The 27,895-nt window shown below is 35.7% G+C and overlaps 1 protein-coding gene across 2 annotated transcripts; it reads left to right on the forward strand.

Annotated features, from left to right (window-relative positions):
* Positions 1-451: 451 nt before the first annotated feature.
* Positions 452-27,743, forward strand: LOC124367325. Of its 2 annotated transcripts, none has more exons than XM_046824056.1 (3): positions 452-1,009; positions 13,671-13,754; positions 21,735-27,743. In XM_046824056.1, the coding sequence occupies exons 2-3, from the start codon at positions 13,736-13,738 to the stop codon at positions 27,569-27,571; spliced, it is 5,856 nt and encodes a 1,951-aa protein (XP_046680012.1). In that variant the 5' UTR covers positions 452-1,009; positions 13,671-13,735; the 3' UTR covers positions 27,572-27,743. The 2 variants fall into 2 exon arrangements, with proteins under 2 accessions (XP_046680012.1, XP_046680013.1); XM_046824057.1 differs by lacking the exon at positions 452-1,009 and adding an exon at positions 1,040-1,159.
* Positions 27,744-27,895: the final 152 nt, after the last annotated feature.

A 27,895-nucleotide genomic window follows, 5' to 3' on the forward strand; every position in this document is an offset into this window, starting at 1 on the left:
ATTCTAACAGTTCCATATTTACTGACACGGGAAGTTTTGTCCTTTCTAGTAATGTGTGGTTTCCTTTGAAACGTAATTCAATGATTTCGAGAGTTTCTGGAACTCGTACTGGTTTCTGGTGTTTTCTCAAGGTGTTTGCTACTTTGCGTTCAAATGAATCCTGTTTATATTTAAAACTGTATATTTTCCAGTATTTAAAGTTTCCGTAATCTTTTTTTTAAACGCTACTGATTTAAATACAACAGTAGCGCAGCTGTTATCGGCTGTTGTTATATTATATTGTTGTTTATGTTACTATTATGTGCATTGTAAAATTCGTATTTGACCGTGGATAAATAAAAAAAAAACAACTAATTTTATTTTTGGTTACATGAGATTCGGCACTAAGGGATCCGCTATTGTAGGCACAAAAAAATTGCAAGAAAAAAATAAGTTCACGTACTAGACTAAGTTATTGTTGATAAAACGCAATGATATCTCACAAGAAACAATTTTTTTGTGTGAAAAATAGTTTAAGGTTAGTTTGAAAGATTTCAAAACAATTGTGCGTAATATCTTGTGTTGTGCTGAATCTGCATTCCGTCCGATACTTGCTTGTGGTGTTGTGTGTGTTTGTGTCGAGTGTCGACGGAACTGTCGCACAGACTCATGGTCTTGCAATGGATAATGCTATTGACCCTATTTATAAATAATACTTCTATTTTTATTAAAAATCTAATTTACAAAAACAGGATGATTATAAAGTGAGAATTAAAACTGGGCTCTCAATTTTAAACAATTAACCTATATTTATAACGTCTGTTAAAACTCTCCTTTGTTGGTTATGTTTCTAGTAAAGTCTGTATACTTGGCTCCCATAGAAATGACGAGCTGCGTGAGCTCTAAACAGACGCCATTTTCTAACCTTTTAGGCGGGGAAGTGATCAAGTTATTATAAAGAAAACATTTTATTTAGTGTGTTGGATTTGTAGCTGTTAAATGATTTGTTATCACATACAACTTATATCAGGTATGTTTATCACTAAAAACTTTGTATATTAGTGCCTGTACATAGATAGTGACAAGTGTAATTCTTCACCTTTGTCCAAACATTTCAACCTAGGAAGCTGCTTTAGCCATTATTGGGTACCGTTTTTAAACCTTGAGAATTATTTTTACAGTAAGTAAATACCAGGTTTTATGTACTACCATTAAGCATATAATTCTGTACTTATATTTACATGACAATGAGCTTGATGTGTAATACATCAAGCAATTCAGGTTTGTCAGTTATTACTGGTGTAGCTATTTAGCCATACCATTCTTTGGAAGTAGACCAAGGGATTTTGCACCTTACATTATTTAATGTTAAACAATGATGTCTGCTGTCAAATATGCCATATTTTATCCCATGTTAAATTTTGATAACTAAACAACTGAATTAAACAAGAAGTTTAATGTTTACATTCAAATGTTATGATAGATGAGCACCTAAAATCCATTAGGCTATTAGATTTGACTATTTACTATGAAACTGTGTTTTAAGAACCACGCCTGACTCCAACATTCGATTTTTAAATTCAAACCTTGTTTGTTCTAAATCTAATTTGTGTTTAAATTATATTGTGAATTTCACGTGTAAACTTTTTGGTTTCAACTTAAATTATAGTTTAATATAAGTTTATAAGCTTATTCTCGTTGTATGCAACCTTATTATTTCAGAATTTCATTAATTCAGAAACGTACTGTCTTAAATTTTGGTAGCCTAGTTAGGCATATATTGCTATATCTTTTTAGTAGACTCATCAAGTGTTTTTATTTAATTTAAAGAGGTTACGTTAATAATTGTCGATAAAAAAATTAGTATAAGTTAATGCGTTGCAGCTTATTAAACATCAGTTAGTTTTTTTAAGTACTACTTTTAATTATCGATGTAAATGATAAGCTAATGATAACAAACCAAATTAATTAAGTAAGTCTAGTTATTCTGATATTTAGAAAAACTAAGCATACACGTAAACAATGTGGTGTAGTTAGGATTAATGTTTAGTTATCGTTTACTTCAGCCACTTCATACCATTTCTAAAAATTAAAACTTAGAGTAAAAGAATCAAGGTATAGGAGAGTAGTACATTAGATAGCCTATAAAAAAAGGAGGAAAGCCTAAATAATATCTGAAATTACGTTGGAATAGTACCTATATGAAATATCCCAAGCCTTCAATGGCGCCACTCCGATCTTCTGACCAAAAAAAGAATAACATTCTCGAGATTGTTGCAGTATTTAAAATAAGTTGCCACCACAACAATGAAAATCATAGTAGGCTATATCCTTAAAAACAGTAAAAAGTAACTAAATGTTAAACTGTTTTGTTTGTTACATTTTATAGATGCACAACATTTTTGTTTCTATAGTTTAGATAATCATAAATATGATTCTATTGTGGTGGCTGCCTCTTATTATACTGCAGCCTCGAATTATCTTTACCATGTAAAGTAATTGTAAGTAATAGCCTACACACTGTTTAAACTTAGTATAAAGTTGTATTATATTCAATAATCTAAAATGAGCATATTTCTTTTACATATAAAAATATAGCTTCACTTAACCCTGGAACTGGCAAACACCCGATATCGGGCGTTTTAGTCGCACCCTAGATGGCAGCGCCCAATATCGGGCGTTTTAATACGTCTTTTATTTCTCAATATTACGTACTTAAAACACGATCAAAGAGTATCGGTATTGATACCAATCGAAAGAGGAAGGTTCAATTTATGTAAATAATACACTAATAAATCATTTATCGTTTCGTTACACGTCCATACGTCTTTTAATCTCTGACTGTTTGTTTACATTCTCCCGCGTACCACGCTAGTTTGCGCGCAGCGATGAGTCAACTGGTTCATTCGGCTATTGTTATTTCGTCAGCTGCATGGTGTCCTGTCTCTTTTATTGTTTGTTTGAGTTCTTTGTAATGATGGTTGTGTTTATTACACAATAATAGTAAGTTTTTTGTGCGTGTTTACGTAATGGATCGTAATTTCCCGCGATCGTTCAAATGACATTCGAGAACTAGTTGTACATTGATACCAATCGAAAGAGGAAGGTTCAATTTATGTAAATAATACACTAATAAATAATTTTATCGTTTCGTTACACGTCCATACGTTTTGTAATCTCTAAACTGTTTGCTTACATTCTCCCGCATACCGCGCTAGTTGCGCGCGCAGCGATGACTCAAACTGGTTCATTCGGCTATTGTTATTTCATCACCTGCATGGCGTTTTTTCTGGCTTATTGTTTGTTTGAGGTCGTTGTAATGATGATTGTGTATATTACACAACAATAGTAAGTTTTTTGTGCGTGTTTACATAATGGATCGTAATTTCCGCGATCGTTCAAGTGACATTCGAGAACTAGTTGTACATGAAATAAGCAACAATGAGGATTCCGATTTAGAAATTCAATCAGAACATAATTTAAAAAATATATAATAAAAAATAGAAAATTAATATAAACTAATAGTTACAAGATTGTACAAATCCAAGTGAGCTTTGAAGTTCTTACTTTTGTTGGTAAGTAGCACTTTCGAATGTCAGTGTATGATTTTTTGTATCGTTTACCACATGTAAAAAATAAATACCTTATAAACTATGTGTTGTTTTATTTTTACTCAGAATTAAATGCTCTTCCTTTTGTATATTTTGGATTTTGCGTATCACTAACAACAACAATTTTACAAATCAAAAACTTTGAACTAACTTTTCTTTTTTCTAAAAAACATTTTTTTCCTGAAGAGGTAGAGTAAGGGTATTTTTTTGTTTTAATTATATTATGTGAAAAATGTTCCTTGAACAATGCTGAATAAAGAAATATATAATAAGTTATAGGTACTTTATAGTAAACATGTAATAATAAAATAAATATAAGGCAATGTATGAAGTAGTAAAACACTCTGCCACTGAGAGAAATATGACCGCCAGTTCCAGGGTTAAAAGTCTAAAACTTAATACAGTTCGACAGTATAGTTCTAAAATAATTCAAACAAAGTTAGGCCTAAATCACGTGTATGGTATTTTAGTAATTGCCGCTAGAGGTGGAAAATACTGTTATTTGTCAATAAAATATTACAAAATAATGTTGAGGTATTACGTTCTAGTAACCTGTTACCGTGGTTACATGTTACCAGCCGATCCAATCTTGGTATTATCATCATGCTTTTACTGAAATTACGTTACCAAACTGCAAGTAAACTGAGACTAAATCTACACTTGTGGGTCTATTTACTCATAGTATTAAAAAATTTAAGTAACTAGGCCTAACTACAATATAATATTAAGACTGATAAGACTAATAAAATTATAAACTGGTTATTTCAAATTTTTTATTTTAGAATAGAATTATTAGGTACTACTCAGTCCCTCTCTACTATTTGTTATTAGGCTTTACGTACATAATATGTATTATAAAAGTAAAAAGTTAAAGTCAACATGTATGAGTGTTGAATTCAGGTACTATCTCAAGGAATGTTTTTCTTTTTTTGCCTTCCAACCCACACTTCTGGCATAAGAAGAAAAACTTCCAAGTCGAGATAGTACCCAAATTCAAGCTTAGATCATGTGAGCACTTGAAGAGGTTATCTTTAACTGTGGTACTAATAGTAGTACTAATATGCGGTATTTATGATAACCTAATCTAAACCTACTTATATTGTGTAATAAAATTCCATAGCATAAGTTTTCAATTCCTAACTTCGTTGTTTGCATGAAATTTCCTTGGTTGTTTACTGGTTACCGAGTAACCTAATACCAGAAAGTCATTATGAGAACGTCAAATCATTCAGCCCAGTTACTACTGAAATAACAGTGTTCCTGGTAACACGTTATTCTGGTTATTACTTAATTACCTTAATGTCCTACATTTTATAAATGTACATAGCATAGATAGTTTTTATTCGTCATAAAGTTATTACATTATAAAATACCTGTAGTGTAATTTGGTTTATGTAGTCAATGAATATTCGATTGTTGACCACTTATTATACTGCAGCCCTCAAGATAATATCTAAATTCAAACCAGATCACATGAGTGCTTAGTTCGTCCAACGTGATCTGACGTTGGAAAAGTTGTTATCCGGAGGTCAACCAGTCTTCATAAGAAATAATAAATAACACAATTCAATTAAAATAAAACTAAAACTAAAATTACAAATATAAAACAAGACAAGAAAGAAAAAACTGAAATAAATACAAAAGTACAGAAATAAAAATAATGATTAACTTACAGGATATCTAACGAAGAGGAAGATATAACTAGGTGGTTGCTCTGAAAAAGTTATAAAACCTGTACAGTGGTTCATAACATGCTTAGCTTGGAATTCAGCAATACATCCAATAAAATGTTCTTTCCAAACGCTGTACCAACGAAACAACGGTGTATCTTAATTTAGAGGACAATAGCCGCCATAAGTGTTTCACAAAGAAAAGAAGTGTACAATTCCCTGTCACACTAAAAATCACTTACTATCTGAACGTTTCATCGTATAACAATCAAACTATTTGCCAGAGCACCCAATACACGTATTGTCTGTAGGTAAAACTACTTCAATTGCAGAAGGTAACTCCATTATACTATAATCCTGCAAGGAACAACTCGAACACAAAATGGCTAATGGAGACTTCAAAACACAAAGTATGTATTCTAAATTTGATAACTCTGTAAAGGGTGACTTTGCTGTGAAAAATAAATTAAATGAAAGAACAATGTTTTTTTTAAAATGGATTATGCATTAAAATCTGAAATGATCAAACTTCACCATAAGGTAGTAATTGTTTCAAAAATTATGAAAGAGAGAGGAATAATGGAATAAGGAAAAGATGAAAAGTACTGAAACAATCTTAAATTATCCTCACATGCAGTTGGTAGCCTTACTCTAACCTCTAAAGGGCCCCATACACCTGCGAGTCTGGCTCGCCGAGCCTAGCTCGCGAGCCGGACCCGCTGATTATTCACCATACACCTCCGTATCTTGCTCGCCCAGTTGCAAACATGAGTTTTTCGAAGAAGGTTGCAGCTGCGGTCATAGTGTTAGATGAGCTAGATGTATTTAAGAAGAAATGGAAGAAAAGGGTAATGTGGTCAAAGAATTGGTTACTAAATAGAAAGAGAATTAGTCACATGAATTTATTGAATTTTGTTAGGAGAACTATTTAAGGATGTCAGCTGAAAGTTTTAACATGTTATTGGACAAGGTTAAACCGCTTATAACAAAAAAAGACACTTTACTGCGAAACGCTATATCACCAGAGGAACGCCTCACTGCTACTCTCCGTTTTCTGGCTACTGGACGGTCTACATAATAAATGCTATCGGCAAATTTCGATACTCTTCAATAAATGTTGTTAAAAAATCAGGGCTCATAAATAACTTGAAGTCAGCCATGTTAACTCAAAACAAACAAAACACCTTACCCTTGGCGGAACCCTTAACGTTTGGCCTACAGTAGTGAAAACGGAATGAACAGATTTTTCGGTGGTGGGGGCACGAGTCCGATCCGTAAGGCGCCATACACTGGCGAACTGATACTTGAGCCGAGCCGCACGGCAAGCAGTGGCGGATCCGGCTCGGCTCGCCTGAATTTGACTCGGATCGGCTCTTTATTGTCCATACACTGACGGATTTGGTCCATTTCTAGGCGAGTCGAGCCAGGCTCGCGAGCCAGACTCGCAGGTGTATGGGGCCCTTTAAACTCATTGTACTTTTTTCTTGTGAATGTTGTAGTATCCCCTTCATCAATGTCTACCCTTCTTGAGCTTGTTATCCTACCCACCCAGAAACTCGGTTCCCCCCAGTCCCCCCTCTTGATAGACTCTGAGATATGACCTAAAATTCCAAAGTTATTGTGTAATTATGGATCTTGACCGCCTAAAAGTTCTTTTTGGAAATCAAAAACTTACTATTTTAAGAATTAATAGATGGTTTCAGATGGTTGCAGCGTTAATTTTGTTCCTAAAAATTGTTCGAAATAGCATTAGGCTATTAAAGAAATAAATGAGAAAAGATATTGGCTTAATAAGAAAAATTCATTTGTGATGTAGAAAATACATCAAATACTGAGATTCTAACTATAATATTGAAAAAAATGAGAGAATAACACTAAATACTATAATTTTCTTCCTAAAACTAACAAAAACGTAACCTAATATAATAATATCACCCTCCCTGAGGACCAGGTACTCTACACAAGAGTGATTTTCTTCCTTTACAGGGGAATGGTTTTTCTACTTTTTAGGCCTTTCCTCACTTTTATTTAATTAATTTTGTTATCTCAATCACTTATTAAGCACTTTCAGTTCAAAAATCAACAAAACACGTTAAGTGAGTCTTATAAAGTACTAGGCTACCCTTTTTAAAAAAAAAATTATTATATTGGCCTAACATAACATGAGATATTATCTTATGGTACCACAAACAGTAAATATTGGGATTTGGGATACCACCAAATTTAAAACTATGGTACTTAAGTACTATTCGGATGCCACTCTGCTCCTTATCTACTATTTGTTATTTTGTGATATAAGTAGGTTTAATAGTAGTACCAAAGTTAACCCAAGAAAAGATCTGCAAACTAAATTAACTCTATTGGCAGGCAACTTTTTAAGGTTTTGCAAGGGTATTTTATGAAACATATAAGAACTACTAGTAGTTATTTGATTATGCATTGTCATATATAAATGTTTTCATTAAAATGTGTATGTTTTATTATGTATACTTTTGTAAGTAAAATTGTTTGTTTTTCTATTTTTTAACTTTTAAATATTTTTTTGTTTTAGGGGGTGGGACCATACCTATAGAAGTGGTGTATTTGTACGGTACTAAATAAAAATACCAAAATATAAAAATTACTTATAAATTTCTATAGTTTCAAGAGATACATAGTTTGATGGACTTACTTAATACATTTTTATTTTTATATTGATGAAACTTACAACAGAGCATTCTTTTATGAAAATTGACATTACCCTGGTAACATACAATATTACATAATTCCTTACATGAAACAGTATTATATCACATCAAGAGTTAGCATTAACATATCATTTTTCAATAACAAGTACAAGTACAACATTATGTAGGATAACTTATCATATTTATGAATCTGGAAACCATAAATTTTCTTATATGTCAAATTTTTTATCTTGAAAGTTAGAAGAAATGTTCAAATTTTCTTCTTAGTTGAAAAAATTAAATTTTATTTATCAACTAAACACAATTCTGTATTGTGAACACATATCCCTAATTGTTATAAAAATGTACAATTATAAACCTAGTTTCGGTTGGGGCACTGAGATTTTACACTGGGACTCAGATTCACCACCACTATCATGGTCTACTGGTTCACTTTGTAACAACTCTCTTATATTAGTAAATCAATCTAAATAGTTCCTATCCATTTCATATGCATATAATGTTGGTAAAATTCAACATATAAAATAAATAAAACTTCCTAAAATACAAACTTGACACTCCTAACCTAGGCCTACATAGATTAGAAAACGTGGGTTGTTTTGAAACAAAACACTAATTTTTGTTTTGTTTGAAGGTTATTTTTGACGATGGAAGAATTGTGAAGGAAACAGGATGTTTTTCTGGACATTTGCCATCGTACAGTGAAACAAGAAATCAGTAACACTACGTTTAGAGATCTGCAAATCTGATCTCTTCTTCAGGTAAAAAACTAACCTAATACAGATTGCAGATCTCGAAACGTAGTGTTACTGATTTCTTGTTTCACTGAACGATGGCAAATGTCCGGAAAAATCATGTTTCATTCAAAACACTAATTATTTGTTTCACATCACTCCCATAAAAGAGAAATACTTTTCAAACATGTTTATACCACTAGACTAAATAATAATAACTTCAAATAATATATACTTGCAGCAAACAAACCAACCAATACATAAACAACAACAAATGAATAACAAGAATGAAAATTAAATATGATATTCATCTTCTCTTCAACTTGTATCAAAGATTGAAAAGTATTCAAATTCATACTAATTGATACCATTACTTCTGTCGAACAGCATTATAGTTACTTTATAAAGTGGCTTTTACTCAGCAATGTTTGTTGAGAATAATTATAGATCATCGCTGCATCGATCATCACCAGTACCTGGGTTAAAGTTAACCTTTATGAGTGCTCACGTAATCTGAGCTTGAAATTTGATACTATCTCAAGGGATGCTTTTCTTTTTTATTGCCAGAAGTATGGAGAGATGGCCCGATACTCGCACTGATGGCTAGGGGCATTTCCAATCAGTACTTTCCTGATCATCCAACGCGATCTGAAAACGGAAAAAGGTACCACTCCACAACTCTGGTGAAAAAAAAAAGAGAAACATCCCTCAAGATAGTATCTACATTCAAGCTCAGATCAAATTAGCGCTCTTAAATGTTCTTTTCCTATTTATAATACGTATGTATGTATTTACCTACTTATAATAGCCTATAACAAAGTAGATAGGGACAGAGTGATCCCCGAATACCAAAGTACCAAAATTACCTTTACTCGTGATAATGTAAAATGCCATTAGTACTACAAATGTTAGCGTAAAAACTAATAACCATTGGAGTGCCAACATCCTACTGTTGGAAATGTAATATAAATATTTGTTATTAATTAACAAAATAATTTTCTCGTTTTCATAATCTAGGTAAAATAAGATCTAATCATATGTTATAATTTAATAATTTATAACATTGGTCAGCTATATTTAGAAAGCTGTAGTTATAATCGTTGAGCTTATTAGTTATCAGGTTATTGGAAGACAATTAAATTATGAGTTACAGTGGTATAAATTGGGGCAAAGATAAGATAAGCATACCCGGTTTTTTTTTTTTATACCGATTAGTATAATTAACGGTACATAATATTCTTATATGGAATACTAGACTATCAATGTATAGTCCTCAATAACAATTTCAAATCCATATATCATTTTTACTGAAATTATTTCCACCCATTTCCTTCTTTTTGACATCCAACACGCCCATATTTGCTCCTCCCACGATTAAATTTCTATCTTTCCCACAAATTTTCTCATAATGGGTTTTTCTGTACAACATTTTGAAGGGTACTTTGGTATTATATGGAGGCCACTAATTTTTGACAGTTTTTTCATTTGAGACCTAAAAAATTACAGTATTAGAAAAAAAAACTATTTGACTTACTGTAAAAATTACATATCATTATGACGATCGGTTCTTGTCTTCTACCTCCCGAAAGGAAGTGATGTCGGCGAGGAGGCCACTCAGTCCCTATCTATAGGCTACAAATACGTACGTATTATAAATAGATCAAGTTAAAATCGACATTTATAAGCACTCACAATCTGGAACGTGGTCTGAGGTCGGGAAAGTACTGATCGAAAATGTCCCTGGCTAAAGGTGTGACCTTGGAAGACAGAAAAACATCCCCTAAGATAATACTTAAATTCAAGCTCCGATCACATGAGCAGTTGTAAAGGTTTTCATTAACTTTGGTACTATTAGTAAGATATTACTATTTATATTGCATAATAACAAGAAGTAGATTGAAATAGAAATAGATGCGAAATATACAGAGTAACCTTCTCTTTAGCCCAGATCGCTTCCTTTTTGAGCCTAGAACAGATTGTCACAATGGTATATAATTTTCATAGTATATCAAATATATTCTGTTCTTTCTAATAATGTAGTTTTTTAGGTTAAAAAACTGTTTATAAAATAGTGGCCTCTGGATAATACCAAAGTACCTTTTAAAGAAAAATAACGTTTTCTCATTTTTTAAAGCAATTTTATTAAAACTTTCTAAAGTTGACTGTCATTTTGAATTCGATTCACTAAAAAAGTGACATTATGTTTATTATCTAAATAAGTGTGTACAGTTGATATCAAGTTCATTTTTCATATTAATTAATCAGTGTTGATTGATTATATTGATGGTTATAATTAAGTAATATCATTTGTCAATATCTATATAATAATCAGGTTCGTCTATCCTACTCTACCTATAAATGATTGTGTAACTTATGTACATAGTTTTGCTAGAACCATTTTAGGAAGAAGAACGAGAATATTTTTTTATTTGTAACAGATGTAATAAAAGCATACTACACCCTCTGTGTTTAACAAATCACACTGTCACTGTTTAGAAACGTAAGTGTACGCTTATTCTTTCCATAGTAGGTGAGTTGAATGCATTTTCAACTTTAACCCTTTGCACGCCATAAGCGAGTTATTTCGCATGCATAAAAGTCCTTACAGCGCCCATAGCGAGTTATATCGCGAACTACATTTTACAACATTAGATAGTTTAATAGTTGTCGAATTTGCCGCTAGATGGCAGAGAAAGTCACTTTTGCTGCCTAGTGCATTAGCTAACGTGCCAACTGAACGTTTGAGGAGTATCGATCGGTAACAGCTGTTTCTTTCTATTCATGTTTGTTTCCCGTACTTCTCGAAAAGCCCAAAGCGATTATACTCGCCGCCATTTCGTGAAAGCGCCGCTATTTCGTGAAGTTCTATGTCTAGTGTTCCTGCTCACTGACAGTTTATGTTTTTACAGTTTTATTAGTTTATATTACGTTTAGTGCTTGTGAACTATTAAAAATTATTACTATAGTAATAACTATTATTTATTATTTTGACGTAACTTGTGAATATATTGCCATAATTATGGCTAACGCAGACGATCCAGACGATTTCGTTCTTGGGATTACATACTTTGGACGATTATTCGTAAAAAAAAAACAGAAAACAGTTTTCCAAAATGTGTATTTATTTACTTATCACATATCATATCTACTTCATGTACCGGTATACATTTGTAAAAATTATATAGTTTTATCAAAATAACGTTTTTGTTCATTTCATACCTACTGGCTCTTAAAATAGAAAAATATCTATATTTCGTTTTAAAAAATGCCCATAAAAGCATTTTATGGTTTTTTAATTCATTAAATCAATTAATTAAACAAATAAAAAAATGGCTTTACAGTTTTCAAAAAATTAAATATTCAGTAATTTGGCGCTAGGGCAAAACATATACGTAATTACTTGGCGTGCAAAGGGTTAGAAGTAAATTAGCGTCTTATTACACTACATTTATTGGGGCTAATGTATATTTATTACTACTAAAATTTGATACATATAATCGTCCTTTGTATAGGATAAACTCATATTATGCATAAAATACACATGCACAAAATTTATAAACTCATAATATAGACCAACAGAGATAAAATGTAACCAAGACTTCCCCAGACTATGTAACCATTCTCAAGCCATGTCTCATCCATTTAACCTGTCTTAGGACTTTTGACAATGGCTAGAGGGTTTTTAAGTGCTTTTATTTACACGCCCAATGCTTCCCCCTCTCCATATGACAAGGCTTCGGACCTATTCAGTCATAGCCTGTATTAACTCTCCAATGCAACTTCAGAGACACGGTTCAAGAAAACATTTAAAGAATTTCTTCTCAGTCAAGATCCTTCAGGAAGGTGTACAAATACTGTGCAGGAAGACCATGTGATCTAACTTCTACTGTGTCGAAGTGATTTATAACCATTTTGCCTTGTTAATAAGCCTAGCAAAGTGTACTGTTTGTATTCATGTTTTAATGGGATATTGGTGTCCCAACGTCACTCAATTCAACCAACATTCAACATTTAGTTTCGTTAATATACATATAATATATGTTAGATTATAGCATCTAAATAAACGGAAGAATTAAAATCAAGTATTTAGTGAGCACATATCACATTGCAACACTGCTAAACATAGAAAATGTTAAAAGATGTTCTTACTTCTAACATAAATATTTTCCTGTAAGAAAAAGTGCATCCAACTTACAACAAATTACAATTTATACAATTTTGAATGGTGTTTTACTGTGATTAAAGCTGATTTTTCTTTTGTTATATTATTTGCATTTAGAACTAGTAAATACGAACATGGGCATCCTTTTCAAATTCTATTTGAAAAATGTATCATATTATAATGCTGGGAGAGATTCACTCATATTAAGGTTCTTTTATATTTTAAATACCTTTAATTTCAACTTTTGATGCATTTTTAATCTTAAATTACAAAAATAACATTTCTCCTCTTTTGACTATTCATAATATAAAACAAGAAAAGATACATGGAGAATGGAAATCATGTGATTGAGAATTCTCAAAATATTTAAAGTAAATATTGAAAGTTGGCAACATACCAACAAAATCATGTATCATGTACCTTTATCAATTGGGAATCATGACTATAACAAGATTGGTGATGTAAGAGAATGTTAGAATTTGTGTGGAGAAGAATATAGAAAAGTATTCCAGTGGTGTGTAACATCATTGTATCAACCTTCCTGTCACTAAAACACTTACGGAAGAAGACCTCTGTGATCACTCTATTTTGATTTATAAAAGACTCCCAAGAAGGGGTGATTGTTTTTTAAAGCACTGTTAAAAGAGTTATTAGCATGTATTGTGAATAATATCTGTATAATTTTACTTTTTTCCATGGAAATAATATTTTTTTTAGCTTGCTTAACATCTAAATATTCTTGTTTATTTTTACATTTGAGAAAAAGTGATCCATTGTAAATTGTAGGAAGAATGAATAATGTTATTGATTGATGTATCAATTTTCAGGTTTTAAACACTTCAAGATTCGAATCCTGTCAAAATGTGAATGAAAAATTGGCTTACTGTATGACATGAACCACAAGGCCATAGGTGAGTTCACCCTTATCATCGCAACAATCATTCTATCACTTTGTAAGTCTAATACTTTGATTTTTTAGTAAGAGGGGCTGTCCGTAAAATATATTTTAGCTAGTAATAGCGCAGTTGTGCAATTTATGGCAAAAACATTATGGGCAACAATGCTGTTGGGAAATGCAACTGTGATCTAGTTTTGGATTGGATCAATGAACCATGTTCTTGCACCGGCAAAGTTTTTACATTTTATATTCTTTCCATGTCGTCCCTTGAGTACTATTTCCGTGTGCTGGATAATAGTAGTAAAATACTGATAGAATTAGTGGCTGCACAAGTTGTAGCTTTGCAGATTCTGGCAGCAGGTTTCCGAAACTATAGTCACGTGGTTTGAATATGAGAGCTGTGTATCCAGCATGACCATGTGGGTCATGACACTGCATGAGTTGGAACTTTGCAGATTTTGGCAGCAGTTTTCTGAAGCTATAGTCACGTGGTTCGTATATTAGAGCTGTCTATCCAGCTAGACCACAAGGGTCATGACACTGCACGAGTTGGAGCTTTGCAGATTTTGGCAGCAGGTATACTAACCTATAGTCACATGGTTTGAATATGAGAGCTGTCTATCCAGCTAGACCACAAGGGTCATGACACTGCACGAGTTGGAGCTTTGCAGATTGTGGCAGCAGGTTTCCGAACCTATAGTCACATGGTTTGAATATGAGAACTGTCTATCCAGCTAGACCACAAGGGTCATGACACTGCACGAGTTGTAGCTTTGCAAATTGTGGCTGCAGGTTTCCGAACCTATAGTCTCATGGTTTGAATATGAGAGCTGTCTATCCAGCTAGACCACAAGGGTCATGACACTGCACGAGTTGTAGCTTTGCAGATTGTGGCAGCAGGTTTCCGAACCTATAGTCACATGGTTTGAATATGAGAGCTGTCTATCCAGCTAGACCATAAGGGTCATGACACTGCACGAGTTGTAGCTTTGCAGATTGTGGCAGCAGGTTTCCGAACCTATAGCCACCTGGTTTGAATATGAGAGCTGTCTATCCAGGTAGACCACAAGGGTCATGGACACTGCACGAGTTGTAGCTTTGCAGATTGTGGCAGCAGGTTTCCGAACCTATAGTCACATGGTTTGAATATGAGAGCTGTCTATCCAGCTAGACCACAAGAGTCATGACACTGTACGAGTTGTAGCTTTGCAGATTGTGGCAGCAGGTTTCCGAACCTATAGTCACATGGTTTGAATATGAGAGCTGTCTATCCAGCTAGACCACAAGGGTCATGACACTGCACGAGTTGTAGCTTTGCAGATTGTGGCAGCAAGTTTCTGAACCTATAGCCACATGGTTTGAATATGAGAGCTGTCTATCCAGCTAGACCACAAGGGTCATGGACACTGCACGAGTTGTAGCTTTGCAGATTGTGGCAGCAGGTTTCCGAACCTATAGTCACATGGTTTGAATATGAGAGCTGTCTATCCAGCTAGACCACAAGGGTCATGACACTGCACGAGTTGTAGCTTTGCAGATTGTAGCAGCAGGTTTCCGAACCTGTCACATGGTTTGAATATGAGAGCTGTCTATCCAGCTAGACCACAAGGGTCATGACACTGCACGAGTTGTAGCTTTGCAGATTGTGGCAGCAGGTTTCCAAATCTATAATCACATGGTTTGAATATGAATGAGAGCTGTCTATCCAGCTAGACCACAAGGGTCATGACACTGCACGAGTTGTAGCTTTGCAGATTGTGGCAGCAGGTTTCTGAACCTATAGCCACCTGGTTTGAATATGAGAGCTATCTATCCAGCATGACCATGTGGGTCATGACACTGCATGAGTTGGAACTTTGCAGATTTTGGCAGCAGTTTTCTGAAGCTATAGTCACGTGGTTCGTATATTAGAGCTGTCTATCCAGCTAGACCACAAGGGTCATGACACTGCACGAGTTGGAGCTTTGCAAATTGTGGCAGCAGGTTTCCGAACCTATAGTCTCATGGTTTGAATATGAGAGCTGTCTATCCAGCTAGACCACAAGGGTCATGACACTGCACGAGTTGTAGCTTTGCAAATTGTGGCAGCAGGTTTCCGAACCTATAGTCTCATGGTTTGAATATGAGAGCTGTCTATCCAGCTAGACCACAAGGGTCATGACACTGCACGAGTTGTAGCTTTGCAGATTGTGGCAGCAGGTTTCCGAACCTATAGTCACATGGTTTGAATATGAGAGCTGTCTATCCAGCTAGACCACAAGGGTCATGACACTGCACGAGTTGTAGCTTTGCAGATTGTGGCAGCAGGTTTCCGAACCTATAGCCACCTGGTTTGAATATGAGAGCTGTCTATCCAGCATGACCACGTGGGTCATAACACTGCACGAGTTGTAGCTTTGCAGATTGTGGCAGCAGGTTTCCGAACCTATATTTACATGGTTTGAATATGAGAGCTGTCTATCCAGCTAGACCACAAGGGTCATGACACTGCACGAGTTGTAGCTTTGCAGATTGTGGCAGCAGGTTTCCGAACCTATAGTCACATGGTTTGAATATGAGAGCTGTCTATCCAGCTAGACCACAAGGGTCATGACACTGCACGAGTTGTAGCTTTGCAGATTGTGGCAGCAGGTTTCCGAACCTATAGTCACATGGTTTGAATATGAGAGCTGTCTATCCAGCTAGACCACAAGGGTCATGACACTGCACGAGTTGTAGCTTTGCAGATTGTGGCAGCAGGTTTCCGAACCTATAGTCACATGGTTTGAATATGAGAGCTGTCTATCCAGCTAGACCACAAGGGTCATGACACTGCACGAGTTGTAGCTTTGCAGATTGTGGCAGCAGGTTTCCGAACCTATAGTCACATGGTTTGAATATGAGAGCTGTCTATCCAGCTAGACCACAAGGGTCATGACACTGCACGAGTTGTAGCTTTGCAGATTGTGGCAGCAGGTTTCCGAACCTATAGCCACATGGTTTGAATATGAGAGCTGTCTATCCAGCATGACCACGTGGGTCATAACACTGCACGAGTTGTAGCTTTGCAGATTGTGGCAGCAGGTTTCCGAACCTATAGTCACATGGTTTGAATATGAGAGCTGTCTATCCAGCTAGACCACAAGGGTCATGACACTGCACGAGTTGTAGCTTTGCAGATTGTGGCAGCAGGTTTCCGAACCTATATTCACATGGTTTGAATATGAGAGCTGTCTATCCAGCTAGACCACAAGGGTCATAACACTGCACGAGTTGTAGCTTTGCAGATTGTGGCAGCAGGTTTCCGAACCTATAGTCACATGGTTTGAATATGAGAGCTGTCTATCCAGCTAGACCACAAGGGTCATGACACTGCACGAGTTGTAGCTTTGCAGATTGTGGCAGCAGGTTTCCGAACCTATAGTCACATGGTTTGAATATGAGAGCTGTCTATCCAGCTAGACCACAAGGGTCATGACACTGCACGAGTTGTAGCTTTGCAGATTGTGGCAGCAGGTTTCCGAACCTATATTCACATGGTTTGAATATGAGAGCTGTCTATCCAGCATGACCATGTGGGTTATGACACTACATGAGTTGTAGCTTTGCAGATTCTGGCAGTAGGTTTGTGAACCTATAGTCTCATGGTTTGTATATGAGAGCTGTCTATCCAGCATGACCACAAGGGTCATGACACTGCATGAGTTGTAGCTTTGCAGATTCTGGCAGTAGGTTTGTGAACCTATAGTCTCATGGTTTGAATATGAGAGCAGTCTATCCAGCATGACCACAAGGGTCTTGAAATTGTCATACACAGTCAGGCCCTTATGTAGCAAACTAGATAATGCTGTCAAAACAACAATACTGTTCTCACAAGATGGCCTGTATTTCCAGTGTTGAGAATATGAACCACTGTATACTTGCCTATATTGACCTTAAAGCCATTGGCAACTGACCAACCTGAAATGTTTTCAAGGTCAGCATTGGTTTTGATGCAACGGAACAGGGACCTTCATCACTATAACACAAGGCATCGTAACAATTACCCAGCCACCATAGGACATATTTTGAGAAAAAAAAACCATCATTAGCGGGGGCTAGATTCTTCAACAGTCTTCCAGACGAAGTAAAGGAAGAAGAATCAATAAAAGTGGTGAAGAAGAAACTTGCATCAGTGGCTGCTGAAGAGGCCTTTTTACAATATAAACGAATTTTTTAATTGGGCAGACATTTTTCCTTAGATTATTAAAAGTTATTAATATAATAATAATTTATTGACAATATTGTTCTTGCTGTTTACAAATGTTATACGTTTGTTTTTACATTTTGTTTTATTTATTTGTTTTGTATCTGTATGTTTTGTAACTGTATGTGACACCATTTCTAATCTTTAGGATTGTGAAATAAAGATATTCTCTTCTTCTTCTCTTTTTTTCAATTGCAAGCTCTCTATATTACCAGGGGCATATGACAAGTGCAACTGTGAATCATAAGTGTTACTTCTTATACAACTAACAAAGTCAGATGTGTACAAATTAAACAATATAGGCCTTAAAGCAATTACCTTGCTGTAGATTTCGTTGTCTGACAAGTGGTTTAGAAGTCTCACTGCCCATCCATTTAAGGACGTCGCTGCTAGAGCCAAGAGCCAAAGTAATTTATCTTTGCCAACAGCATCTCCTAATTTATGGAATCAAAAGTTTTAAAATAATCTAACAAGACAGGGGAACCGTCCTAGTCCCTTGCATCTATCAGATTTTGCTGAACATATTTGTCAAGGGAGTACATGTAGTATAATTTCTTCTAAATCTGGATTTCGTCTTAAACAGTATTTTGTCAAAGTTCAAGTGGTTCAGTTTTTACCGAACTGCTATTTTTTCTAAATATTTTGAGATGGGTCTTAGATCTTTGACACTCTTCTTAATATTTTCTTATTTGGTAGTAGACTTACAATACTCGTCTTCCACTCCTGTGGGAACATTCCTGACAGTAAGGAATTGACGGTAGAAGGTTTAATAGGATAATAGGATTTCTTATATTTGCTACCATTATATGTTGTCCTCTTCTTTAGGTGGGAAAATAATTAGTATAACGCCTTTCCAGTTCAAGTGGATTCTGTCCCGACTAAGGCCCTGAAGCGGAGAGAGGAGTTTGTGTCAGAGTCGTTGTGCGGCTATCGTGTAGAGTAGGCTGGGTATCAGGGTATGTAGATCGCTAAGCCCAAGTTTATAGTAAGGGAACTTTCGGAAACCTATCTAAATTATTAGTTAACAGTATTCTCATCAAAGCTGGTTAGGTTTGGAATCTGGTGGCGGATCCACCGATCCTCTGGAAAAGTACCCTCTTCTGGTTGCGACGAGACGAGGTTGCAAAAAATACTGTTCAGGAAACTTTTTGAATTTGGGAACTGTGTCTTGGCAGTATAACGTATGTCCGCTTTGCTATGGAGAGCTGTTCGTTTATTATGGCCTTAATTGTATACCAGACCTCCTCAGTATCCCTTCCCAAGGTAGTTTGTCCCTCTCTACAAGGAAATAAATAACTTATATAAAGTAAGTAACTTATCTCAAATCTGTCCAATTTTGGCTATTGGACTGCACTCAAGAACACATGCCCTTGTCAGTACAATTCCTAGTGGCATATCGTAGGATTGATTCGCCAATGAGGAACACTTTTTGAAAGTCATTTGGTCCACTTCCATGATTGCTGTCTTGATCAGTATAACAAGAAGGGTTGCTTACCAAGGGGGTGATGGACTGCGGTGTTCAGCTGGTCTCAGCTACAGTGGTTGTTGCAGAAGGGATGGAAATGTCATAGCAGGTGTTGGTGATCGTGGCAAGGGATAGATCAGTGTACAGGTCCGCTGATTCTTCACCCTTCTTCTCTCGCTCTACCCTGCTCATTACTTCGTTCTGGGTCATCATTCCTGCTTCGAGCACCTAGATAGTAGTCAGCAAGCACTGTCCATCAGCCTGCAAAACAGCTACCTTCTCCAGATTCTTAAGTATTATTATTTTATTATTTAGATTACTAAAATATCTACAGATGCCTTAAGAGCCTCATCATCTGTTTTGAATTTATTGAATTGATCAAGCAGTTTGTTCTTTCACTGCTCATACCTGTCCTCAAGTTCATTGCATTCCACTGCCTTGTTCCTAAAGCTGTTTGTCAAGTCTGTGCACTGGTGATCTGCACTCTTAAGACGTTCACGGAGCACTTCTCTTTCTTCTTTCAGGTCTGATGCTTCTAGGCATCATTGGTTCTTCAGATGTGGCATAAATTTTTGCTGTGCCCAGTGTAGGTTCTGTCAGGTATAAGCCTGACAGAAGTGAACCCTCATGGGGTTTGCTACATCCGTACATTATACACATAACTGTGTATAAAATTCTAATAATAAAATACTCATATACTTATTATTAGACTTAACACAATAATATTATTGATGCATGTTCCAAATAATATCTTCACTGTATTTTATTATCTGAGCTCTTATTAAAGTTCAGGGCTTGATTTCACGAAGGAATAATATAGGCTGTTCAGCCACCTCTTGCTCTTACAAAAAGAGAGAATACATTCATTGACCAGTAAAGAATTCTTAAATAAAACTAGATATACAAAGATAAAGTTTAGGAGGATGTAAATACATATTTACACATAATATATGGCAAAGGTAGATTGTTGGCTCGATGAAGACCAGATTAAATGTAAGAAATTAACTAATACACACATTCAGTTGTATATAAATGCGGTACCGAAGAAGCTATCCAGCGTGAGCCTGCGCACAAGCAACTGTTCCCTCTCCACTTTACGCTAGAGCACGTGGTACAGTCAGTGCTAAACGAACAGTTCCTTTTTTTAAATTACTCATAATTTACAAAAGAATACACAACTTTTTATCATCACTTAAAAGGCCACCATTTTTATAGAAGTAGAGACATGCGAGAGTGAGTTTCGTTGACAGGTAGACATACAAAGCAACAGCATCGGTTTGTTTACTGACTGTACGTCGCCACACCACGAGAGGAGTGCTGGGGAATGATACAAATAATACTCTGCAGTTAGCGCTAGCTAGCTCCCTCAGTAAAACATTTCTTGAAAAGGAATAGAACAAAATAACTTACCATTCTCAATTTTTATATTTTTCAGTTTAGCCTCCCCGACTGAAACATTGCTGCTGTAACACTTACTACAGCAATGTTTTAAAGTATCGATCCCATCAAAAATAAACTAAGCCTGCAAATTTAATCACCTCTCACCTGTCATTCCTCATGTACTGTACAATTTTCAGCTTGAAAAATACATGAAACTGAATCAGGCTTATAAGGCTGTTATGACTCACAACTGCGTAGATCATACTGAAAGCTATTACAACTAAACTAGTTCAGTTAACATTCAAACGTTTGTCCATTTAGTATAAGTTAAATACAAAGTAGCGGAGTTTCCTGGCATGGTTTGAAAATCTGCTCGAACCTCAGATTTTTTTCTATCTTCACAAATTACTACGTTGGAACAACAATAAATGTCCACACCATAAATCTCTATCCAGAACATTGGTGCATTACGTTAATTGATAAAAGATTATCTATTTTTACATGGAAACCTTGTTAACATGGTGACATTTGGTAGTGATTTCAAGAAGTTTTCAAAACTTCTTTGAGAAAATATATATTCTAAGCCATGTATAAATTAAAATTAAGTACTAAATAAATTGCAGGCAGGGAAGGCATACTCTTGTTATTTGGAATAGTTTTATCAAACAATTGTTTACCTTTTAGAAGCAATCAAATAGTTTGAAGAATTTACTTACAACTTTGTTTCTCTGTTATCACAGAATCATATTCTCATTTTTATATTTGGTTGTTGCAGCACTTAGTAGAAAAGTTAGTTTAGTCACTGTTACTATATTTAATAGGCCTTATAATATTGTATTTCTTCTGAATGTGTCTGTATTCCTTAAACTAACCCAAAATCTGCATTTATTAAACTTCTATTTTAATATGATATTATTTTCCAGCTAGTATGGGTGATGAAGACAAAGCAGAGCCAAAGGTACGGCTGTCACAGCGGCGAAACAAAATAATAATCACCAAATGTAAGAAAACTTCACCACAGGCCATATCAAAACCCACAGAAGATTCCAAGAAAGTAAATGGAGAATTGATTAATGAAAACAAAAGTAAAGATCTGGTAAGTATTGAACCAGTTGAAGATAAAACTCCAGAAGAGTTGGATTCAATCCCAACGTCCAGACCTGCAAAAAGAAAACATACAGAAACTTTAGAGGAAGATATCATCATAATAGAAAATGACACTGTAAGAAATGAAGAAGGAATAGATGATGGAAGTGATGGAAAAGATGAAACATCATCAGTTGAGTTTAAGGGATTTAAGAAAAGAATACTAGCTCAAACAGAGAAATTGAAAGATGACAATACTAATCAGGATAAAATTGACTCTATCTCTGGTCCTGCACCAGGAGCTGCAAAACCTAACCTCAGGCCACGAATATCAAAAATAAATAAGGTAAAAAAGAAGACAACAGCAAATGGCAAGAAAGGAAGTGACGGAGACAGCGATGAAAATCAAGCAGAGTCTCAGGCTGAGTATGCTCAGTATCTTGGCCTGCAACCAACTATGCAGTTCAAGTGTTACCGTTGTGGTGAGAAAGGTTTTCCATCGATGTTGGCTTTGAATATGCATCAACGAGGATGTGGAGAAGCTCAGAAGTCCAGCTTCATTACAAATCTTCAGTCTGATACAATGCCTCCCTCTGATCCTAATATGTTAACAAATTTTAGAATAACAAGAAAAGTTTATCTATGTTCTGCTTGTGGTACGTATTACGAAAATTGGAATCTATTTTTACACATGCGAGATGTACATAAAAAACACATTTGTTTGTTTTGCCTTACGATGTTTGCAACTGCAGACAAACTTGCTGACCATTTGAAAACTTCACATAAAATACAAGAGAGTACCTTTAAGTCAAGTGAAGAATTTCAAAATTCCTACAAAGGTTCATGCTATTTAATTTGTTGTACGTGTGAAAATATGTTCAATGAAAGAGAAGATTATTTTCACCATCACTGCATAGTAAATGACCCAACAGCTAAATGCACCCTTTGTGGAGTGAAATGTGGCCACTACTACACTTGTCCAAAGAGTAATACACCTAGGGCTCTAACTCAAAGCTTAGGTGTTGGTAGCCATCCAACGTCTATCAGTAAGGCACAGTCTGCAACTCTTACCAAATACAACTTGGCAGTCTCTAAAAACAGTAAACCTGAACAACTATGGATGGGTAAGAAAACCAAGGCCCTTCAGTCATCAGATAATGATGAATGGATGGGTAAGAAAACCAAGGCCCTTCAGTCATCAGATAATGATGAAGACTATGATATAAGTCATGCTGCCAGCTTTTGTCATGTGGATATTGCTGATGGTTCTGGGGAACGTGATAAAAGTGGAACAGAAGAAAGTCCTATTGTTATAGGAGATGACAGCCCAATACCGAATACTAATTTAGCTATTGAAGAAGAAAGAGAGCCTTCTGAGACGTTACAACAGAATCAAGAAGAAAATAATTCAACCGAGAAGGACATTCAGCCTGCTGAAACTAATGCAGAAACAACTGAACCTACTGTTGAGCAAGAAAATCAGCAAGTAACTCCAAAGAATAGTGAAGAAAATGGAGAAGAAGATTGTTCATCTGAAACAGAAGACACTAGTAATAAACCTATAGAAGAGGAACAACCAATACAAGATAGTAATGTTGACAGTGATAAGCCTAATGATGAAATAGTGGAAAGAAATTTATCAGAGGAGTTAATATCAAAAGAATTGAGTGATGATGGTAAAGAAATGGATCACAATGATATAGATGCATCTTCAAAAGAGCAAGAACAGCCTGGTGATAGTGAACTTAAAGAAGATTCTATTACCACTACAATGGATGTTGATGAAACTTCCAATGTTAATGCTGACGTGTCACCGCCTCAAAATAATAAGGATGCCTCCATGTCATCTGACTCAGATGATGAACCTGAAACTCATTTAAGTGTTAATCAAGAAGATTCTGATTCATCTTCAGATGAAAGTCATGATGATGATGAAGAAGATGATAAAAAGAAGACAGACAGCAATCTGTCAGTTGATCTTGATAAAGACAACTCATCTTCGGATAGTGATGATAGTGATAAGTCTATTTTGGAGGTGGATGAAAAATCCAAGGAGCTCTCAAAAGTCAACTCGGAAGACAATAAAAACGACCCTGATGAAGCTGTTTCAGAAGAAACAGAGAATTTCCCAGAAGAAACAGAAGAGAAAAATACAGTTTCTGATGAAGGCTCAAAAGACTTTCATATTGATACTGATCCTCTAACAGACAAACATATAGAAAATGATAATGATGATAATGAAACATTAAATGATGTATTAGAAGAACCTCATGTCCCGCCTCCAGAAGAAGTCAATGATGGGATACCTCTTGCTGGGGAAGATGTACCTGCTATGGCTCTCACTTTAGAAGATAAACTTGAAAATACTAGTTCACAATCTGTTGTCAAAGAATGTGTTCGTACTTCTTGTTTAAACTGTGTGTATTGTAGTCACGCAATAAAAATTGCTGTCAATGGAAAACAGTTGGCATTACATCTTCTTGCTGAACATAGGTACAAACCTATAAAAAATAATGAAACTAGTCAAGACGTAATAAAAAAACTTAAGAATTCCCTGAATGAATTGGAGTCTGTATTTTTCAACACTGACTCATATGATAGTTCAGACAAAAGTCTAAATACTACTTATGATTACACTTATGAATGTTTTCAGTGTAGGTTTGTAACTAAAATTCACAAAGAACTGTATGTTCACAAAAGGAAAATGCATCAAAAAACAGTCTTACTTTGCGTTATGTGTAAAGCTAATTTCTATAGCTATAGTGAATTGCTATGTCATATGTGCCCTGGAATTTATGCATTTGATGATATAAATTTCAGGTGTTGTTTTTGTAATCTGGATATGATTCCATCAGCATTTCGATTGATGGTTCATTTGAGAAAAAGTCATCATACTTGTGATATATGTCTGGAAGTAGCAGGAGATCAACAAAAACTCTCAACACACATGTGGAAGCACAAATTAAATCATCTCTGTTACAGATGTGGAATTGCTTATCGTAATAAGCCTGATATAACGAAGCATTTGTTTTGGAAACACGGCACAGAAAGTGTATTATGTAAAAAGTGTTTACAGAAGAAATGGCCTCATGTGTATCATTTTTGCATCCCTCCCACAGTGTTTATTTGTGAAGAATGTAATGCCAGTTTTACAAAAGCAGTTGCTTTAAAAGTGCATAAGAGGTTTCACGGTGGAGAGTTCCCATATTGTTGTAGCAATTGTGATAAAAGATTTGTTTCAAAAAAGTTACTTTCTAAACACGAAGACGTACATAATCAACTGTCTTTAGAGGAAAAATCCTTTGTAAATAAGGATGAGTCAGAGAGCAAACATAATGAATCTGTAGATGAACATATCAATGTTGATTCTGTTGATGAACCTGGAGGAATTGCTGCAAAAGACAGCAGTGCACTAGAAATGTCAAAGGATAGTGAAAGTAAGTCGGATGTTGCTCCTGAGGCTAAAACAAAGAGAAAGAAGAAAAGAGATAGAGATCGAAAGGATAAGCCCATTCTTGATGTTTATGATCTTCCTCCCTTAAATCTGTCATCTGAGAGTGATTCTTCTGATGAAGAAATAAAGCCAGCAAGTTCAGAACAGGCAGAGGAAAAAATGTTTACTGAACCGACGGTGGGTGAAGAACAGATTGGTGTAAATGATGAGAAAATTGGACCTAGTGCTCCAGATAATCCTGAAGAATCTCCAGAAGAAAGCCTACCCCCTGTACCTATCGTTGATGGAGTATGGGATAACTTTCAGTCATACAAAGCTGAACTTGAAAAGAGAGAATGTAAGGATCTATCTCTACCCAATATATTACCCTCCACTTCAACAGCTGAGCCTAAAACTTCACCTGATATATTACGCTCTACTTCAACAACAGAACCTAAAACTCCACCTAATATATTACCCTCTACTTCAACAACAGAACCTAAAACTCCACCTGAGCCAATTGAGGAAGATTTGTCTAATTGGGCTCTAATAGATCACAGTTATTGTCTAATTCCTGGTAAATCTAAGCAGGATGAGAATGAAGAAACAGAACCTCCTGTTTCTGAAACAGCACCGGTTGAAGACACACTTGAAGCTTTACCAGAGGAGACTCCAGCACCTCGAGGCCATAGTTCCAGCATAGATCATGCCTATGCAACCTTAAATAGCACTGTTACTGAGAGTACAACAGCAGCCACAGTTCCCATCGAACAACCTCTCATAACAGAACCTCCTGCCACTCCTCCTGCAACGCCTCCTCCAACAGTTGAACCTCCAACAGAGTCACTTTCAAGTAACAAAAAGAAACAGAAGTCACCCAAGAAGAAAAAACATGTTACAAATAGTTCATCATCAAGTGATTCTAGCAGTGATTCAGATTCTTCCAATTGCAGTTGCAGATCAAACTGTAGTTGTTCAAGCTCTAGTTCCAATAGTTCCAGTTCATCTAGTTCCGATTCTGACAGTTCAACATCGGAAGGCAGACGAAGACTTGCAGCTAGAAAAGAGAAGAAGAAAGAAAGGTTAAAACATAAACATCATAAAGAAGAGCTGACTCCTACTCCTGAGGAACCTCCACCACCTCCTCCAGATGAAGATCCTGTTGTCGATGCTCCTGCAGAAGCAGTTGAATTACCAATAAGAGAATCAGATTTAGACACAGATGAGTCATCTACTGATGAAGATTTCTATGACAAGTATCCGCAGAGCCAGGCCAAACAGCAGATGGAGAAGAGAAACTTGATGTTGTTGGCTAGTGTTGCACCTGTGAATAATGGAACGGTTTCTCCACCACCTCCAACACTGCCCCCACCACCACCTCCACCAACACCACCACCACCAGCAGCTCCTACTGTTGAGGAAACATCTCCTCCGCCACCTGTTATTAGAAGAAAGGTTAAAAATAAGAGAAGACGAAGATCCCAACAAAGTAAAAAGTCTACAAGTAAAACCGGGTCACCACATCAGCAGATTAAACCTTCTACGTCAATGAATATACCGAGTGCAACGTCTACTCCAGTTTCCTTGGTGTCAACAAACCATCATAATCTGATAACAAAAGTCGCTTCACCCCTCCGTACACCCATCGCTACTTTGCAGTCGGATGCAACAGCAGGCAGTGGTTCTGAGAATGAAAGTGCACGATTCTCAAAGAGAAAACGTGTGCGCAACAAATTCTACGGTTACTCGAGTGAAGAAGAAGAACAAGAGAAGCCAAGTTTGAAATGGAGAAAAGTAGAGCCAGCCCCGTCGCCTCAACTTCCACCCTCCGGACTGAACTTCCAGCCAACCCTGTCGATACAGAGGCCACAAGTTGCACCGTTACAGATAAAAAGACCAAAACAGAGTGAATCCAGTGAAAGTGACGAGGAAGAGGAGGAAGAAGACAGGAGAGCACCTGTGAAAAAAGCAGATTCGAGCAACAGCAGTAGCAGCAGTAGTAGTAGTGAAAGTGAGAACGAAGCGGACTCCAAAGAAAATGTTCAAAAGGAGCAGACTGAAAAAAGTGACAATTTATACTGTTATTGCCAGTGCCCTTATGATGAAGTGTCGGAGATGATCGCGTGTGATGGCCAGGATTGTACGATAGAGTGGTTTCACTTTGAGTGTGTTGGTATCATGGTACCACCGAAAGGTAAATGGTACTGTCCCGATTGTAGAAAAAGGAGAGACTTGATGTAAATAATTTTTGTTTGTGTACTGAAATCAAGGTAGGCCTCCATTTTTTTTGTGCCAGGATTGTTTTAAGAAATATCTCGTGTTACACATAATAATTGACATTTTTCAGATTGATGTAGTTACTATATTTAATTTGTAATGGATCATTTATTACAATGTAAGGAATTTATTTTTGTTAAATGTAATATATTGTTGATATTTTTTAATTATTTATCTCTTTTTATGAGTTAATGTTTTTTTGTTTTCTATTAAAAGCAAAATAATAAGTAGATAGAAAAAAAAACAAATTATTGTTATTGAAAAAGGTTATTGACAAAGACCCAGAAG

The sequence above is a fragment of the Homalodisca vitripennis genome, chromosome 8 (assembly GCF_021130785.1).
Source record: "Homalodisca vitripennis isolate AUS2020 chromosome 8, UT_GWSS_2.1, whole genome shotgun sequence".
NCBI lineage: Eukaryota > Metazoa > Arthropoda > Insecta > Hemiptera > Cicadellidae > Homalodisca > Homalodisca vitripennis.